Below are 19,802 nucleotides of genomic sequence, written 5' to 3' on the forward strand. Positions count from 1 at the left end.
GCCTTCACGGGAAGGCACTCGTCTTGCGCCAGGGGGTCCTCTGCCCAGTGCCACCAACGCTTGCGCGCTCACCGTGGATAGGCGCTGGGGCCGCGGCCTGGCGCACGCCATCCACGAGGAGCCTCTGGCCAGTGCAAAGCCAGAAAACGGGCATTAGGGCCAGCTTCCCACGCTCGCCCCGTTGACACTGACTGTGTAACTGTAACACTGGACACCTTGACCTCTCAGTCTCCTTTCTCTCATCAGTAAAATGGCCTTAATAATAGGACCAACGCAATAGGGTTGTGAAGATTAAATGAGATCGCTCACGTAAAGTGCTTTGGCACCAGCTTATCCCACACTTTGCGTCCCACACTGTTGCCTTTATTAGATTCCTTGGTCTGGCGTCCGGGGATGGAGGAGGGTGGAATTAAGTTAGTAGGTGATGCGGGCCGAGCAAAGACCCTCCGTGCTCAAAGAAGCACGACCGAAATGCGGCGACCTCTCTTTAATGAACGCCCCTCACTAGAGAGCCCTCGAAGCCCAGCCTCAGGTCCTTCTAGCCGCACCGAGTCGGTGGTAACGAACCATAGAGTAGCGGAAGTGGTCCGTTCTCTTCCTCTCCCGGCCCAAGCTTCTGGGTATTTCTATTGCGCGAGGCATTGTGGGTTGCTGGGTGGCCCCGTCTCGGAGAAGAGGGGAGAGTGGCGGGCCGCTGAATAAGCTTCCAAAATGATGGTGAGTGGCGTCTCGCGCATCCGTCGCCATCAGCTGCCATCTGGCCGGTGGCCGGCGCCGCTCGGCCTGGGCTTGCTCTGTAGGACCCTCTTTTGCTTGCTGCCTCTGTCCTCGCCCAGATCCCCAGCTTAGGGGCGACCCCGGCCAGCCGCGGCCTGGCTCGGCCCGAGCACGGCGCTGGAGCTGTTGGCGAGGGCTGCGTGGAGCTTTAGGGTAGTCTTTGGGCGGGCCGGTTGGGGACTACAAGTCCCAGGGTGCTTCGGGCCCGCGAACCCACGTCCGGGACCTCTTTTTTAGCCTCGCATGACCGGGACTTGCGTGAAACGAGTGCAGGTCGGCCGTGGTTACGCGGTCGGCAGCTAGACTTGGAAGCTAGGGCTGCCCTGAGATTTGCGGGCTGTAAAGACGTGTGCTTCCTAGAACCGGCAGAGGCACGTTGGGGACCTCATATTGTGCCCGCCTAGGGACTCACTATGGTCACTCGCTGACCCTCACCGCAGCGTGCAGAGAAGCAGACGCCTTCCCTAGTACTTTTAATTCATTCACTTACTCGCTCAGTCATTAAATAAACGCGTTTTTAATGCCTACTGAATGTACCAGGCCCTGGTGGTTGCTGGGGGGTGCAGCCTCTCAGCCAGGAGAACGGGAAAGGTAGATGGAGACACTGTATCGGAGGTGGGAAGACCCAGGCTTGGACTCTGATGACATAAGAAAGGCTTTTCTAGTTGGCTACCTAACTCTGGGTCTCGTTTTCTTAAAATTTGGGGCGACGGAGTTGCTGTGAGTCCTGGAGCCACCCAAAGTGCTCCTCGTAGCCCTACTCCCCACACTTCTTTTCTCTCTCTCTAGGAGCTTCAGATACTTTCCGTGGGTCCCAAGCCTCGATGCTATCTCCTGGGTTGTTATTGAGTAGGGCCAGCTTCCGAGGTGGTGTTTGGCCCTGACTGAGATACTGCTTTCTGTGCACTTGGCAGTTCACTTACTCATTTTGGCCTGTCCGACTCAATCTTCTGTTCTTTTCCTGCTTCCTGCAGCTTTCCCTGTCCTGTTAGGGAGGCAGACACCTTTTAGGTGTTCTACCAAATGCCCTGTGAATCCCGCTTGTACCCAAGGTAGAAGGAAATTCGCATTTAACAGTGCTTCCTTTCCCCTTTATGTCTCTAGCATTGCTCATTCTTGAAGTCGTTTTCATCTTCTGTGCAGAGGCAGCATAGTATAGTAGTTGAGAGTAAGGCCTCTGGAGCTACACCGAATGCCTAGGTTTGTAACCTAGCTCTGCCACTTACTAGCTGTGTGACTTTGAGCATGTTATTTAATTTCTGGTTCTCAGTTTGTCAGTGTGCCTAGCAGATAGTAAGCACTCAGCAATGTTAGCTCTTACTTGGCGAGGTGGTTGTTTGCTTCCTTTCATCTCTGGAATCAGTCCATCCCGCTGCCAGGGCTTCCATAAGAGCTTTGGTTCACATTCACACAGCTGGGGATCAGAACCGCCATTCTCTGCCGTGATAAAACTTCACCAGTGGGCTCTAGATCACCACACTTGTGTTTTCCCTGAACTGACCCCTCCTCTGTCAGATTGACTGTTTCCCTGTTCTATTGGCTCTTGATATCTCCTCCCCATTTTTGGAATGTAAAACTTCTATCTCCAAGAGTCTTCCTGTCTTCAAATTGTGTCCTGATATTCTAGAATACTTCTGTAATCGAAAGAGAGGTGAAAAGGTCCCCTGAAACCTCAGTCCTGTGATGTTGGTACAGCTTGTATAAAATGTATGTCCTTGCCTTTGTGGTGTTGAACGCTATGTGCCTTGGCATATACACACTTGTTTTTGTTTTGTAAACCATTAAGCTTAATGATGCTTAGTGAAAGTTTTAAAGTAGGATGAAGAGGAAGATCAGTAAGCTGAAATTCCAAAACCTTCCATGATACCTGTGGCCAATTACTGGAGTCTGCTTTTGTTTCTTTTTCTTTTTTTTTTTTCCCCAAGATGGAGTCTTGCTCTGTTGCCCAGGTTGGAGTGCAGAGGTGCGATCTTGGCTCACTGCAACCTCCACTCCCAGGTTCAAGTAATTCTCCTGCCTCAGCCTCCCAAGTAGCTGGGATTACAGGCGTATGCCACCATGCCTGGCTAATTTTTGTATTTTTAGTAGAGACGGGGTTTCACTGTGTTGACCAGGCTGGTCTCGATCACCTGACCTTGTGATTCACCCACCTTGGACTCCCAAAGTGCTGGGATTACAGGCGTGAGCCACCGCACCCGACCTTGTTTCTTATTTATTAGAGGAATAAAAAAAAGGAGCGAGGTTGAAAATAACTAAGGGACGGAAGCTGGACTTTCCATACAGTGCCTGCTGCTGGGGAACTGTTAGAAGAGAACCTATCCTGCTTGGCTTGGCTTGACTCAGTCCAGCTCTGCCACCTTTTCCACCCCATAGATGCTCTCTACCCAGCCTGCCATTTCTTCAGGGCCTACAAAGCATAGGGAACCTGGGGAATCTGTGGTGAGCTGCTTCCAAGCTCTTCCTGCATTGTGCTTAAGAACTCTCAGTAAATTTAGTGTTACTGTACTGCCAGTGCTTTTCTCCCCAAAAGTCAAGAAGCCAGTGCTGTCAAGCACTTACAAGTAGCAGTTGGATTTTCAGCCCCAAAAGCTGCTGAATATTGCTTCATGTGTGGCCAAATCTTGGCACTCTTCAAATTAAGGTTATTCTGGTCCTTGTCTTTGGAAAGCTTATACTTAAGATGGATGGTGATACAAAAGTTGTGAGCAAGGGCAAGTGAAGAGAAAGTTATGGGATCCCCTGTTTAGATGCCCTTGTTTATTACTGTAGAGAAAACTTCTTGGAAGAATTGGAGCTCTGAGGAATTGGTGGCCTGGTGGTAAGAAAGTGGTTTTGGTAGAAGATGGCAGAGTGACTATTTTAGATGGGGGTACACTTTGCAGGTTGAGGTGAGAAAAAGTATACACAAGCATTGGATAAGTTAACTTGTTAAGGAGGTGAAAGAACCTGCCGAAGGTGATAGGAAGTGATTGAGACTCATGTTAGTTTTTGATTTAAAGTGTAAGACTCCATCCGTGGCAGGGGTGGACCAGAGAAGACTTGGGGCTGCCATAAGGAATGATTTAGCAAGACTGGGAGATGGTGGGGCCTTTCAGGACACACATCTTTCCCTTGCAGAAGGTGCCAGGGACGGGGCCAGCTGAAGGGCCAGAAAGAATGCTGGGAGTATAGAGAAGCCATTTCTTGCCACCAGACCTGGGACACTCCAGCAAAAGGAAGGAATTTTCCCTTCAGTTGATGCCTGACCCCAAATGTAGGGGTTTACATGACAAGCATTCTTTTTAAAATAAAAAATAAAATGAGTAATGTATGATTGACAAGCATTTAAAAAAATTTAATGAGGGCCTGGCATGGTGCCTTATGCCTGTAATCCTAGCACTTTAGAAGGCTGATGCAGGAGGATTGTTTGAGGCCAGGAGTTGGAGACCAGCCTGGGCAACATTTTTTAAATACAAATTTAAAAAATTAGCCAGGTGTGGTACCACATGCCTTGAGGCCCAGCTACTCAGGAGGCTTGAGCTTATAGTAAGCTATAATCTCACCACTGCACTCCAGCATGGGTGGTGGAGCAAGACCCTGTCTCTTAGAAATATAAAAAAAAAAAATGAATAATATATTAAATTACTCCCACTCTCTTATTCCGTAGAGTTTATTGGGTATCTTTCGTTTTCTTTTTGTAGAGACAGGGTTTTGCCATGTTCCCCAGGCTGGTCTGGAACTCCGTGAGCTCAAGTGATCCTGTTGATCACTGGTTTTTGTTTTTTATGTAAATCACAGTATGCCATTCCTCTGCTGAAAGCTTCCCAGGGCTTTCCTTTTTAGGAATGAAATCTGAACTCCTCACCATAGTGTGTCTATACAAGTGTGTATGTGATCTGGTTCCTGCCTGCCTCTTCAGCTTTATTCCAGTCTTCCTCTTGCTTACTACCCTCCAGCTGTGCTGGCCAAAAGAGTTGAGCTTTTTAAGGAATTGACCAGTTAATAAGGAATCAGCCTCATGGGTGGCTAGACTCTGGGTTTGGCAGGAATTCCTCACTCCTCATTGTTAGGTTGGGAAAGCCCTGTGCTTTCCTGTGCCTTTCTTGCTCAGACATCTATGTACCTCTAAGGACTAGGTGATGGCTTTCAAACTTTTTATTGCATTCCACAGTAAGAAATACATTTTTAATCATAGCCTAGTAACAAATTTAACACAGTAAAAGTTTTGAAATAGTATTTATCCTTATTACATTCTGTGTCACACACAAAATTACCCAGAAACACTTGAGAAGACTGGATCTAGTTCGTGGGCTCATCTCTGAAGGCTCAGATTTGAATGCGGAGAGAAAGTACTCTGGTTTGCTAAGCTGAGAAATTACTCTCTGTGCTAATAATGGTGGTCACTGGAGCAAAGATATCTGAGCGGGCCCTTTAAAACAAGCAAGTATCCCTGTTTCTCAGAGTTTCTAAAGCAGGTCTGCAAATGAAGCCCTTACAGGGATAGGGAATGTTTTGTAGACCAATGCAATATAGAAAGAGAAAAACTTCTTTGGGGTATCTGATTGGAAATTAGTCACACGGAAGCTTTATTGAGCCAGCATGAGAGATGGAAACATTACTGTATGAATTAGATTTGCCATCATTTTTCAAAACAGGGCAAAGGTGCTATTTGTTTCTCTGCCTGTTCTCCTACACTGCAGCTGAACATCACTGTTATATAAAGCTGACTGCCTAGGCATCTCCAGGACAACACCTCAAGCTGTTGGCATCTTGCATTTTGCATCAGTGTCGCATTTGCTTCTCTAAGATTGAGCTGTAACACAGACAAGTGGATGTTTTGCTGCGGGATGAACACTTAGCAGGGTCTGCCTCTTCCTCCTGTGTTGTGACCCAATTCCTCAGCACAGGGAGTAAGGTCAGAAGTGAAAAGGCAATGGTCATTCAGCTGGGTACTGGAGAACTCATGATTTTTTCTTTTAGACTAGGTCAGTGCTTCTCAAACCATTTTCCTGTCTAGCATACCTGCAGGGTAGGCTAAATTTGATAGCGTCTCTGGAGGTAGAGGCTGGTTGGGGAATGGATGTGGTAGACAGTTGGGGGAATGTGGTTTAAGAAGACCTCTAGATAATTCTGTTAAGGGAGAGATGGGAGCATTCTCCCCTTTCCCCTCCAGTCTCATTATAATAGATAATTATTAAAAGCAGTTACTTTCTCTTTCTTTTCTAGCCCACACCAGTTATCCTATTGAAAGAGGGGACTGATAGCTCCCAAGGCATCCCCCAGCTTGTGAGTAACATCAGTGCTTGCCAGGTGATTGCTGAGGCTGTAAGAACTACCCTGGGTCCCCGTGGCATGGACAAGCTTATTGTAGATGGCAGAGGTAAGTCTACGGAGTTCCTCAGGCCTGTGTGCAGGAGAGGAGGCTCCTTGGGGGTGGTGTTTGGGACTAGCATAGGTTGGTATCAGAAATCCCACTGCTTTTAAGATTGTTGAGGCCGGGTGTGGTGGCTCACGCTTGAAATCCCAGCACTTTGGGAGGCTGAGGCGGGCGGATCACGAGGTCAGGAGATCGAGACCACGGTGAAACCCCGTCTCTACTAAAAATACAAAAAATTAGCCGGGCGTGGTGGTGGGCGCCTGTAGTCCCAGCTACTCGGAGAGGCTGAGGCAGGAGAATGGCGTGAACCCGGGAGGCGGAGCTTGCAGTGATCCGAGATTGCGCCACTGCACTCCAGCCTGGGCGACAGAGCAAGACTCTGTCTCAAAAAAAAAAAAAAAAAAAAAAAGATTGTTGAAAGATGACTCACTCTGAAGCTTCTTATATTGTCCTGACTGCTGAGCCCGTGTGGGAATATATGAGAGAACCTAGCCTCAGGAGCCTGTTGCCTCATAGGGAGACGTGGCCTAGAAACATGAAACAGAACCATCTGGAGTTTCCTGTGGTCACTTCCATTGTTATCAAGACGAGAAAATTCCTGTTTATATCTTGGTATATTAATTGATGTGTGAGGGTATCAACTGTGGTAAGAATATCTAAGTGGCTACTTTTATTTAAAAAATCCTTTCTGTATCCAGTTGACCTGTCTTAATTGTTCTTCAAGGAAAATTGGGAGTCTGTGGTCTTCAAAAGCTTGTGATTTTAGACCCTTTATGTACAGAGGTAATTCTGTATAGAAAGATCAGATAGGTATCCTTTCCCTTCAGCCTTGCCGTGATCTGCTCTGCCCCATCCCAGTAAAGTGTACATGGGCTCTAGGTCCAACTTGAAGACAGCATTTAAGAAAGGGGCTTTAAATTTTTGTTTGTTTCTTTTAAGGCAAAGCAACAATTTCTAATGATGGGGCCACAATTCTGAAACTTCTTGATGTTGTCCATCCTGCAGCAAAGACTTTGGTAGATATTGCCAAATCCCAAGATGCTGAGGTAGGAAAATAGTTGTGTGTTTAAGTGGAGGTTGAAACACGTGCTTGCTTGCTCCTTAGTGCTCCTCTATTAAATTTTTTAAAGATTTTATATAATTATAATTGTACAAGTAATACATGCTTATAAAAGTATTTAGAATTAACAGCCTTTTAAAATTCATACTATTTCGTTACATGTAGCTTTTCACATCCATTAATACATTGATGAATGACAACAGTCTTTAGATAGAAGTCTACTGCCTGAGATCTTAACAGGTTGTGTGCTGTCATTTGTGTGAGTTGCCAGGTTAAATAATTTGACCTCTGATCTCTTATAAAATGGGACTGTAAACTAAGGCTTCTAATCTGCCTTTTTTTTTTTTTTTAAGAGATAGGTTCTTACTGTGTTTCCCAGGTTGGCAGGTTGGCCTTGAACTCCTGGGCTCAAGCCACCTCTCACCTCAGCTTCCTTAGTCATTGGAACTACTGGCATTCCCCACTACACCAGGCTTTTTTTCTTTTTTAAACTGATGATGAAATAGACATAACATTTATTCTCATAACCATTTTTAAGTGTATAATTCATGGCATTAGCCAGTCTGTCTTTTAAAAATAAATTCTAACACTGGAGTATTAATAAACGTGTTGACAGATAGGTTTTGTATTTTAGAGTACTGCAAAATATGTATACTACAGGTATGTCCTGAAGTTATATTAAAAGGTTTATTAGGAGCCACCAGCCTATAAAACAGGTATAGCATATATAAAATTAAAGAGAGAAGAGTCTGGATTTGATTTGTTTTTGTCTTCAATGAGGGAATAATGCCTTTTGGTCCAGAAATCTGGCCACTTAAACCTTCTCTATAGTAGCCCTTTTTTTTGGCCCCTTGAGAATTTCTTACCTTACACAGTGAACATACATGAAGTTAAAAATAAATTTCTGGGCTAAGCATGGTGGCTCATGCTTGTATCTCATTACTTTAGGAGGCCAAGGTGGGAGGATCCCTTCAGTCCAGGAGTTTGAGATCAGCCTGGGCAATACAGCACAACCCCATCTCTACCGAAATAAATTTCTTCCAGTTTAGAGTTTATCCAATTTTCTTGAAAGCTCTTTTTCTTTTTCACCCTCATTAAATAGGATTTAGATCCCATCACAGAAGAGCACCGTCTAAAAAAGATTAGCAGACTAGTAATCTGCTTATTCCCAGTAGTTTTTTATTTTTCTTTTGAGAAGGTGTTTCATTCTTGTTGCCCAGGCTGGAGTGCAATGGTGTGATCTCGGCTCACTGTACCCTCCGCCTCCTGGGTTCAAGCAATTCTCCTGCCTCAGCCTCCTGAGTAGCTGAGATTACAGGCGCCCGTCACTATGCCCGGGTAATTTTTGTATTTTTGGTAGAGACGGGGTTTCACCATGTTGGCCAGGCTGGTCTCGAACTCCTGACCTCAGGTGATCCACCCGCCTCAGCCTCCCCAAGTGCTGGGATTATAGGCGTGAGCCACCGTGCCCGGCCTCCTCATAGTTTTTGAAATATAAAGAACTTTGGCTGGTCCTAGGAGATTTGTTTTAGTGGGATTTGGCTGAAAATTACCTTTTTTTTTTCTTTTAACTCCTGGCCAGATGCAGTGGCTCATGCCTGTAATTCTAGCACTTTGGGAGGCCAAGGTGGGAGGATTGCTTGAGGCCAGGAGTTCAAGACCAGTCTAGACAACATAGTGAGACCTTTTCTCTATTAAAAAAGAAAGGAACTCCTACAGTACCTTTTGCTTCTTGAGACGGAGTCTCACTCTGTCGCCCAGGCTGGAGTGCTGTGGTGCGATCTTGGCTCACTGCAACCTCTGCCTCCAAGGTTCAAGCAATTCTCCTGCCTCACCCTCCCAAGTAGCTGGGATTATAGGCGCCCGCCACCACACCCAGCTAATCTTTGTATATTTAGTAGAGACGGGGTTTCACCATGTTGTCCACGCTGGTCTTGAACTCCTGACCTCAGGTGATCCGCCTGCCTCGGCCTCCCAAAGTGCTGGGATTACAGGTGTGAGCCACCGTGCCCGGCCACCTTTTGCTTCTTAAACAATGTTTATCTCTTGCTTCTTGGTACCATGATTATTGTAAGTATTGTATTATAATAAGCATGACAAGGACTGTCTTATTCATCACAATGCCTTGTACGTAACATAAGTTCTCAATTCATGTGTGTAATTTTATACCCTGAGAACATTTGATTGTCCACATCGGCCCTCTTTAGAGAATGGGGCTGTCTGGGGAATTAATTTTGTAGCCCCCAGGACTGTTTGAAATGATGGATATGTAACTACCATTACCTTCTTTCTACTTGTTGCAAAAACCTGTGCTTCCAGAAAAAAGCTTGACATCCATTTAAATAATATTCAGTTTAAATGGGTAGCGTGCCTTAAAATGGAGTTTCAGGGCTTTATTCCCCAAACATCAGAAAACGTGTATTTCCTGTCATCATCTTCCAGGTGGGTGATGGCACCACCTCAGTGACCTTGCTGGCTGCAGAGTTTCTGAAGCAGGTGAAACCCTATGTGGAGGAAGGTTTACACCCCCAGATCATCATTCGAGCTTTCCGCACAGCCACCCAGCTGGTATGACAGTACTGATTAACCTTGTCTTGGGCCTGGACACGTTCACATTTCTCTTAGGAAGGGGAATTTCTTTTCAGGAGTGTGGAGGGACTGGGGAACAGGGTACTTTGGGCATTTTCTGACGTCTCCCTAGTAATCTCAGTTCTACTATTCTGTAGCCATTTGATGAGGTGTATTACTTAATCTCTTTAAGCCTCAGGTTAGTCAGCCTGGTAGACTCTGATGTAGCCATAGTCTCTGAGGAAGGACTAAGAGATCATCGTACACTACTACTACATGCTACACTCAAGTACCTCATGGTGTATATTGAGACCTAGCGATTATTTGCCCTCTAACCTTCATTTGTGATCTGGGGCAAGTCATTTAATCTTTCTAGGCCTTACTTTCTTTGCTATCTCTAATTTGAGTGGTGACATTAAAATGAAATAATATATGAGGAGTACTTTGGAAAAGATAAAAAGTTTATATATTTGTATGCATATTTTATATATAACTAATACATAAAGTGCTAGAAGTTGTCATAGGTGTTTTTAGTAAACCAGGAGGTTTGGCTTAATCTCATGTCACAGCTGTTTCCACTCATTTGTTTTAGTGTGTTACCTGCAGACCCAGAGCAAAATCTTGGAAGCACCCTGATTCTTCAGAACTGTATACCCACTTTGCATTTCTGACTTTTGGAATTTTCTGAACTATAGAGTTTTACATTTTTCTGAGCAGTTACAAGACCTAGAAGTGTTTCAGCTGTAGAGTAGAAATGCTTAGGATTTGGGAGTAAACAGACTCAGGACTAGTGAGAGATTGAGGTCCACTTAAGCAGTTTGTCTTTAGCATGATAGACTCACTCAACTTCTGTTCTTGGCAGGCAGTTAACAAGATCAAAGAGATTGCTGTGACCGTGAAGAAGGCAGATAAAGTGTAAGTCTGTAGTGGGCATTTTTTTTTTTTTTATTTTAAAGAGACGGAGCCTCGCTGTATTGCCCAGGCTAGTCTTGAACTACTGGCTCAAGTGATCTCCCACCTGCGACTCCTAAAGTGCTGGGATTACAGGTGCAAGTCACCGCGTCAGGCCTTTGTCAGAACCTTGACTGACTTCCTGTGGCCAAATTGGATGCAGAAGCATGCTGCAATCCCCCTATGTGCCTGGGGCTGTTTGGCTGGTGCCAGACCCTTGGCTGTGTCCTAGCTCACAGAGCACAAAAGAAGCTGTTGACTGTAGTTTAAAAGCTGCCACATATGAGATCTTTGACTGCAGTCACCATCTGTCACTGATAATCTGCCCTAAAGATACAGAAGGTGAAGTTGGAGAGGGCTGAGTTTAGATACTGGAAGGGAACTACCTCCACATTGTAATAGAATCAGATAAGAGGGATTTGGTTTTCAAGACCTGATGCAGATTCTGCCCTTGTGTCCCAGGGAGCAGAGGAAGCTGCTGGAAAAGTGTGCCATGACCGCTCTGAGCTCCAAGCTGATCTCCCAGCAGAAAGCTTTCTTTGCTAAGATGGTGGTGGAAGCAGTGATGATGCTCGATGATTTGCTGCAGCTTAAAATGATTGGAATCAAGAAGGTGCAGGGCGGAGCCCTCGAGGTAAGCCTGCTGTGGCCTTCCTAGACAGCTCTTGCTTTCATATGGACCCTTCGGACAGCTTCATATGGCAGAAGTGTACTCATTACAGGAGTAAAGAGAATGCATGTTAGGCAGGAAGTCAGACTTACATTGTACTTCCCATACTGCCATTAGAGGCTGTGACTAGATAAACTTGGTAACCTCTGTGGATATTATTTGTCAGCAGAATGGAAAATTGGACTGGATGATTTTCAGAATCTCAGGTTCTCTGTGTCAGTGGGTGGTGGGGGGGTAGTAGCACTAGCTCAAATTATCAATGACCTCCCAATTAATACATCTGAGAGGGATTTTTCAGTTCACTGCTTACTCCTAAGTGATACTGTTAAGCTCGCCCTTCTTTCATTTATCTTGAATAGATGATACATATTTCAAACTGTGAAGGGGCCTCAAGTTAAAAGTGTTTCATGCACTACCCCTGCCCCATATACAGCCACTATGAGTTTGTGTGTATCCTTGCAGAATTACTTTGTGCATATATGAGCATGTATGTAAATACTGTTTTTTAAAGACAAAAGATTGCTTATATAGTGTTCTATAGCTTGCTTTTGTCCATTTAACAACATATTTTAGAAACTGATCCATATTAGCATGTGTAGCTCTTAGCACCCTCCAGTAGAGCTTTCTGTAGGGTGGTGGGACTGTTACATATCTGCACTGTCCAATATGATAGCCCCATCCACACTTGGCTACTGAGCACCTGAAATGCAACTAATGTAACTGAGGAACTGAATCTTAATTTTATTTCCATTTAAATGGCAACATATAGCTAATGGCTACTATCTTGGACAGTGCAACTCCTTCTTTTTAACACAGTAGTATCTGTCTGGAAAGGTCCTTTTTATCTCCATGCTGCTTTTGGCCTTTTCAGTCTATGGCCTGCTGTACTTATTACTCTTCGTCAGTGACCTCAACTGAAGCAATTTGGATAGAGGAGGACCAGCTTGAAAGATAGCCTGGTCCTTCTCTTTAAATTTTACCTTCCCAAATTGCATTCCCACTTTGCCATTTCCCCTCCTATTATGGCACATGTCAGACCAGTGGGCTGAGATTCTCTGTATGTAATAAAGCTGTGAGGAACCTGGAGGTCATCTGAGCCGTTTCCCTATCTTCATCATGGCTTGCTGACTTTGTCTTTACTCACTTTTTTAGTAACAATTTTTCATCTTCTCTTGGGCCTTCCTACTTCCATAAATGCTTGAGATTAGATTGGCATCCACTAAACTAGAAATCAGGACTAATAATCTTACCTGGCAAGAAAGTCAGGGACTCTAAGCCTCACTTGTGTTTTTCCCAGACTGTCCTACATTCATTAAGTACATACAAACCTGACCCAGAATTCATTAAATAGTGGTAGTAATTATTTACTTGTTACCAGGGTTAACTGAGAATTTCCTGATGTGCCTGGGGCACATCCATAAAGATATGGATCTTTAGTCCTCACCTCTCCTCTGAGCCTCAGCTCTTGTGTCTAACTGCTGTTAAACACTTTATTTTGTCCTCCAGTCCTGTGATAGCATTTTCTGTATTTCCAGTCATAGTTGGTATCACCACCGTTTATTCAATCACTCAAACCAGAAATCTGGGATCATCCTGGAAAACCCTTCTGACTCCAGCCTGTCAGTTACCATTGTTCCATTTTACCTCGTGATTTCCTAATTATTTCTTGAGTCTGTCTCTTTTACTCTTTCCTGGGAGCATTGCCACCCCTCTTCCAGTCTTGGATCCCCTAAATCCATTGTACTTATTTACTATTTGCAGGGTGAAGTTTCCTACTTTATTCCTCTGCGTAAAGCCTTCTGACGTCTACATTCCCTATACGAAGCCAGGCATTAACAGAGCCTGTAAGATCCTTCTAAACTGATCCCTGCCTGCTTCCCCTCTCTCTTCCTCACTGGCTGGTTCTTACCCTCTAAATTCTATCAACTTCAAATGGCTTTTCATTCTCTGATTCCACAATGCCTCTCACCTCTTAGGAGAACCTTTTTTCCTTTTTTCTCTTTGACTAATTTCTGCTCATTCGTCATTCAGCTCAGGCATCACTCCCTCTAGGAAGCTGTGGATTTGAATGATGCAGGAACTGGGGACAGATACTCTTCACCCATGGGTTACAGTATTATAGATGAGAATTGTAGATGAGCACTGGCAGAGAAACTAAAGGTTATTGAACTGAATACCCTTTTTCATGGTGTGGGAAATGACTCGGTCATTTAGTAAGGAAAAGATCTGAGATTGGAACCTAAGTCTCATGGTAGTGCTGAGTCAGCCCTGAGTGCAGTGTGCTTTCTATTATGCCCTGCTGTTAAATCCGACCCACAGAGAAGCTCTGTTGTAGAACAAGTGGTAGAAGATCCTACCTTGAGGGATTGAGGTCTGAGGAGCTGCAGTGATAGCTCAGAAATTACACAGGGGATTTCTGATTCTTATGACCTTTTGGCATCATCTTCTGGAGGGAGGAAGCGTCAAGGCTATGGTATCCATGCTGTTGGGGGTGTGGGGGTGGAGGGTGCAGTGCAAATTACGGGTACATGGAGGTGTACAGGAGGAGACTTGAGATTTGGGAGTTGGGGCATAGAAGGGGGTAGCATTGCACAGTTTTTGCCTTCTTTGTAAACACGTGGCTCCTCTTCTGGCATACTTTATGGAAGTTTGTACAGCATTATCCATTGGCCAGTGCTGCAGAGGCCAGTCTTAGAGGACAGCCCAGTAGGCCTTTACCATGCTTTGCCTCTGCTAACTAGATGATTTTCCTTATGCTAAAGGGATAACCGAAATAATATGTTGTGTTATTTAAAAAAAAAAAAAAAAAAGGATTTGTCTCCGATTTTATGATAACAGAAAGGCTGTGTTACAACAGTGAAATAAAGACATGATTAGCTCAGGTTCACAGGAATGGATAAGCACTAGCCAGCAAACAACTAGCTTGATTTTGTTTCATGCTAGTACCAAACCGTTAAAGTGTTTGTTTTTTAAAACAGGATTCTCAGCTGGTAGCTGGTGTTGCATTCAAGAAGACTTTCTCTTACGCTGGGTTTGAAATGCAACCCAAAAAGTACCACAATCCCAAGATTGCCCTTTTGAATGTCGAGCTCGAGTTGAAAGCTGAGAAAGACAATGCTGAGATAAGAGTCCACACAGTTGAGGTAGGTGGGTTCACCAGTTGCTGGGGGCATGGAAATGGGCAGCTTTCTGAGCCAGAGCCCTGGGTCTTCATGGCTGTTGTGGGCCCCTTTCTCTTCCTGCCCCCCGAATATTGATGTCTAAGTACTAGGTCCCCTTCTTTCCATACTCTATATTCTCCCTGAGTGACCTTGACCTGAGGAAATTTGGATAGGGAAGACCTGTTGAAATATGCTCTGGTCCGGGGGAAGGGGTTGGGAGGGCCTCTGTAGCTACATAGCCTGCCTGGTATTTTGGTTCCTCTTGTTGGTGCAGGTGTGAGTTCCTCCACTTCTAGACTAGACCTAGTGCTGCAGAGACAGGTGTGCTCTCATTGTTGATGTTACCCAGGCTACCTCTGGAGGTAGCTGTGTCACCCACCTTTGAGCAGTTCTTGGGGAAGGGGTCTTTTTTTTTTTCCTTTAAGACGGAGTCTCACTCTGTCACCCAGGCTGGAGTGCAGTGGTGCAGTCTTGGCTCACTGTAACCTCTGCCTCCTGGGTTCAAGCGATTCCCCTGCCTCAGCCTTCTGAGTAGCTGGGATTACAGGTATGTGCCACCATGCCCAGCTAATTTTTTGTGTGTTTTTAGTAGAGACAGGGTTTCACCATGTTGGCCAGGCTGGTCTTGAACTCCTGACCTCAGGTGATCCACCTGCCTTGGCCTCCCAAAGTTCTGTGATTACAGGCATGAGCCACTGTGCATGGCCAAAGGGGTCTTATTGGGAACTCCATGAATCCAGCACCTCAGAAGAGGGTAGACCTCAGCCAGGTTAAACTATTTCTTACATCTTGACAGCACCAGCTCTGGTTCTCAGCCTTAGGGTTACTTTCTGCTTTTGTGTTGGGGAGTTTCAGGTGATTCCTAAGTCATCTCGTGGGGTCCTTGTTTGCTTGGACCGAGGAGTGGCTGTTCTGTTTATCTCTGTTAATTCCCAGATAAATCAGCATGTTTTATTTGGTGGGGTCAGATGGGTATATTTTACCCTACCGTATATGTCCACCTTCACCCCAAAGCATTCTCATCCTTTTCTGGGTCTCTCCAGGATTACCAGGCAATTGTTGATGCTGAGTGGAACATTCTCTATGACAAGTTAGAGAAGATCCATCATTCCGGAGCCAAAGTTGTCTTGTCCAAACTCCCCATTGGGGATGTGGCCACCCAGTACTTTGCTGACAGGGACATGTTCTGTGCTGGCCGAGTACCTGAGGAGGATCTGAAGAGGACAATGATGGTAACCAGATTTTCACAGGCTGCTTCTTGGCCTTTGTGGCCCTGAAGGGTTTTCACTGACCCCTGGTATAACAGAGTGTACTGTCAGGTTGGCGTGTGAATTGAGCCCTGTTTTTTTTTTTTTTAACTCTCTTTTTTCCAGGAAGCACTCCATTTCCATGTGTGTGTGCCCAGTAGCACAAACTGCTTTAGTCTAACCAAAACAAGTCCAGAAATCTGGTTTGTGAGAGAACCTAGCAGTAATGCTATGATTAGCTGGACAAACTCAAATATTGATTCTTCCCAGCCAGATTTCTTCCCTTTCATGAGCATCCCACAAAAGATACTTTTAGGTTTAAAGTACTCCTGAGTTCAGTTGCTGGACCCAGTGCCACCCTAGTTTAGGGGAGGGAGTATAAGCTGAATCGAATGGGTCCCTATCTCCTTTTAACTTCTCTTGTTTGCCTTTGATGTGTTTTAGTTCTATTTTGTTTTTTTTTTGCTCTTTCAGAGAGGGGGAAGGGTCGCCTGGAAGTCAAGGGAAAGGGTGGGTAATGCAGAGGCTCTGAGGGCATGCATGGGAATTGGCTTTGAGATGAGGTGGCAGGAAGCTGCCTGGCCTTGGGAACCTTCACTGCTGGATCTTGCCTTCCTTACTCCCTAGGCCTGTGGAGGCTCAATCCAGACCAGTGTGAATGCTCTGTCAGCAGATGTGCTGGGTCGATGCCAGGTGTTTGAAGAGACCCAGATTGGAGGCGAGAGGTGAGTCGTGGGCCCAGGCCAAGCTCACAAACCTGCCTGGGTCTGGTCTTCTGCCATCTTTCGGCTGTGGTATACAGCTTTTACAAAGTCTCACCTTTGTGTACAAAGTGGTATACAACTTTTGCAAAGTCTCACCTTTGAGCCATAAAGAGCTCAGATAATATACGGCATTACAGAAAGATCTAAAAGCCTTGGCTCCACAATCTTTTATGCCCTAGTGGTACAGCTGCAGACCTTTCCAAGAAAATGTCTATAAGGTTGGGATTGGGTAACCTGAGTGAAGAATGTAAGAGCAGCTGCTGAGTGTTGGGGGGGCTGGCAGTGAGGACAATACAGTAGGATGGTGGCAGACAAGAGTTCATGTGTGTACTATTTAATCCTGCGCATAGGTACAATTTTTTTACTGGCTGCCCCAAGGCTAAGACATGCACCTTCATCCTCCGTGGTGGTGCCGAGCAGTTTATGGAGGAGACAGAGCGGTCCCTGCATGATGCCATCATGATCGTCAGGAGGGCCATTAAGGTACTGGGCTGATGGCCTCCTGCCTGCACAGCCTACTCTCTCCTATCTCCCTAGCTGATCAGACCTTGGATTTGTGTGGTGATTCCTTCTCTATATAACGTGCCCTTTCCTGGGTGGTGTGGTGAGCCCTGATTTGCCCCACAAATGGTAGAGAAACTGAGCCTCAGTTTCTCAAAAATAGGTCATCCTGCCTTGAAAGCTAAGACTTGTTCTTTTAGCCTGGCGTGGTAGCTCACACCTATAATCCCAGCACTTTGGAAGGCCGAGGTGGGAGGGTTGCTTAAGACTAAGAGTTTGACACCAGCCTGGGCAACATAGCAAGACCCTGTCTCTACAAAAATAGAAAAATTAGCCAGGAATGGTGGCATGTGCCTGTAGTCAGTCCCAGCTACTTGAGAGGCTGAGGTGGAAAGATGCCTTGAGCCCAGGAGTTGGAGGCTATAGTGAGCTATGATCACACCACTGCACTCCAGCCTGGGCAACAGAGCAAACAGAAGAAAAAGACTTGGTTTTGTTAGCAAACTGGAGCTAATGTCAGATATTCCAGTAATTGTGCCAGTGTCCTTGAGCTGCAGGTGACCTTGAAAATAGTCAGAAACCATAAGGTTCACCAGGTTGAAGTTGGAATGTTCTAGATAGGGGCCGTGTCTGGGCATTTGGGGCTTGGGATGGAGGAAGGAATGAAGAACCACTCTTTCTGGGCTGAAGGGACCTACTGAGTGGCCCAGCATGGAAGCTTGGACCAGGGGCCCTCTTACATTGAGAGGTGGTCTGATCTCTGCAGAATGATTCAGTGGTGGCCGGTGGCGGGGCCATTGAGATGGAGCTCTCCAAGTACCTGCGGGATTACTCAAGGACTATTCCAGGAAAACAGCAGCTGTTGATTGGGGCATATGCCAAGGCCTTGGAGATTATCCCACGCCAGCTCTGTGACAATGCTGGCTTTGATGCCACAAACATTCTCAACAAGCTGCGGGCTCGGCATGCCCAGGTGGGTCCTTTCTCTCCCCAGGGTTCAGGGTTTGGGCAGGTGGGGCTAGATTCTGAACGTGAGCTGTGCTTACTCAAGCTGTGCACGCTTGGCCCAGGAGATAGGCTGCAACTCCACCCAGCCTGTCTGCCTGGCCAACTGCCTCCTCTGAGGGCAGAAGGAAAGCCAAGGTGCTAGCACAGGAGATCCAGGGTTTCTTCATTGCTTCTACCAAGAGTATGATTGTGGCTGGGCGTGGTGGCTCACGCCTGTAATCCCAGCACTTTGGGAGGCCGAGGTGGGCGGATCATGAGGTCAGGAGTTTGAGACCAGCCTGGCCAACATAGTGAAATCCTGTCTCTACTAAAAATACAAAAAATTAGCCAGGGGTGGTGGTGGGCACCTGTAATCCCAGCTACTCGGGAGGCTGAGGCAGGAGAATCCCTTGAACCCGGGAGGCAGAGGTTGCAGTGAGCAGAGATTGTGCCATTGCACTCCAGCCCGGGTGATAGTGCGAGACTCCGTCTCAAAAAAAAAAAAAAAGAGTATGATTGCTCCTCATGGTACCACAGGAGGAACCTTGCATCTACCTTCCTGGAAGCACACGCTGACCACATGTAGTGGGCTTACTGGTGTGGTGGTGAAGCTCTCCAGAGCCCTCCAAGTGTGACCCTGGGCTAGTTACTTCAATCTCTCTGAGAGTTTAATTCCTCCATTTGTTAAATAGATAGAGGTTTGTTAAGTGCCCAGCACCCAGTGAATGACCCTGCTTCTGGCTTGTATTAGGACTTTTGCTTAAAGTCACTTTACCTCTGTGTCTTACTTGCCTCATCTGTAAAATTGGGCTATTTGAAGCAATGAGATGAAAGATTGGATAGTATTTTTGTTATTCCTGTTTATCTTGAGAACTCATTGTTTGATATATATATAGTCCTCAGGTGACCTGAGGATGGGGCCGCCCCAAAACACAACAGCTTGCCTGGGAGAAGATCCCAGAGGTCTTGTGTGGTATGTCCAGGGCTAAAGGGAGGAGTTGGCGGGAGTAGGGGTTTCCAGGTTCCTGGCATGCTCATAGGAAGATGCAGTATTCTTCAGCGAAATGCCACCAAGTTTAGAGAGTCTGCGGGTTCCTAGCACTGTCTTTTGGAGTACCAGTTTACAAGAGGAAAGTTGAAAGCAGTTCCATATTACCTCCTTTCTTTTCCTACTCTTTTAGGGGGGTACATGGTATGGAGTGGACATCAACAATGAGGACATTGCTGACAACTTTGAAGCCTTCGTGTGGGAGCCAGCTATGGTGCGGATCAATGCGCTGACAGCAGCCTCTGAGGCTGCGTGCCTGATCGTGTCTGTAGATGAAACCATCAAGAACCCCCGCTCGACTGTGGATGCTCCCCCAGCAGCAGGCCGGGGCCGTGGTCGTGGCCGCCCCCACTGAGAGGCACCCCACCCATCACATGGCTGGCTGGCTGCTGGGTGCACTTACTCTCCTTGGCTTGGTTACTTCATTTTACAAGGAAGGGGTAGTAATTGGCCCACTCTCTTCTTACTGGAGGCTATTTAAATAAAATGTAAGACTTCGGATAAATTATTTTGGCATGGTACTCATAAATGTCTGGCTGTAGCTCAGAATTTTAGCTTTATATGCGCTTGTCCAACAGGGAGACGAGCATCCTGGGGTGAGCTCCACTAGAGTGGCCCGTCTGGAAGTTTCACTGTGGTTGCATTCTTTGTTCCAGAAGTGGCTGGACAACACACAGTTGCTTTCTTCTGGCATCATCTTGTTTAGCCCTGG

The 19,802-nt window shown here is 46.1% G+C and overlaps 1 protein-coding gene across 3 annotated transcripts; it reads left to right on the plus strand.

Annotated features, from left to right (window-relative positions):
• The first annotated feature begins 573 nt into the window (after positions 1 to 573).
• CCT7 (chaperonin containing TCP1 subunit 7) lies at positions 574 to 19,589 on the plus strand. 3 transcript variants are annotated; one of them, XM_003262541.3, is made up of 12 exons: positions 574 to 717; positions 5,983 to 6,136; positions 7,073 to 7,179; positions 9,636 to 9,761; positions 10,624 to 10,676; positions 11,175 to 11,346; positions 14,361 to 14,525; positions 15,587 to 15,775; positions 16,418 to 16,515; positions 16,905 to 17,037; positions 17,822 to 18,028; positions 19,224 to 19,588. In XM_003262541.3, exons 1-12 carry the CDS (start codon positions 712 to 714, stop codon positions 19,443 to 19,445), a joined length of 1,632 nt encoding a protein of 543 aa, XP_003262589.1. In that variant the 5' UTR covers positions 574 to 711; the 3' UTR covers positions 19,446 to 19,588. The 3 variants fall into 3 exon arrangements, with proteins under 3 accessions (XP_003262589.1, XP_030683078.1, XP_030683079.1); XM_030827218.1 differs by lacking the exon at positions 574 to 717 and adding an exon at positions 5,412 to 5,671 and having other exon boundaries at positions 19,224 to 19,589; XM_030827219.1 differs by lacking the exons at positions 574 to 717; positions 5,983 to 6,136; positions 7,073 to 7,179; positions 10,624 to 10,676 and having other exon boundaries at positions 9,700 to 9,761; positions 19,224 to 19,589.
• The last annotated feature ends 213 nt before the right edge of the window (positions 19,590 to 19,802 follow it).

This window comes from Nomascus leucogenys, chromosome 14, assembly GCF_006542625.1.
Source record: "Nomascus leucogenys isolate Asia chromosome 14, Asia_NLE_v1, whole genome shotgun sequence".
Taxonomy (NCBI): Eukaryota; Metazoa; Chordata; class Mammalia; order Primates; family Hylobatidae; genus Nomascus; species Nomascus leucogenys.

Bases quoted from the DNA above. Each gene is read 5' to 3' on its own strand.
- CCT7 (XM_003262541.3), top strand. The intron at 11,347-14,360 runs GTAAGCCTGCTG...TTTTTAAAACAG, and splicing joins TGCAGGGCGGAGCCCTCGAG to GATTCTCAGCTGGTAGCTGG. The intron at 15,776-16,417 runs GTAACCAGATTT...CTTACTCCCTAG, and splicing joins ATCTGAAGAGGACAATGATG to GCCTGTGGAGGCTCAATCCA.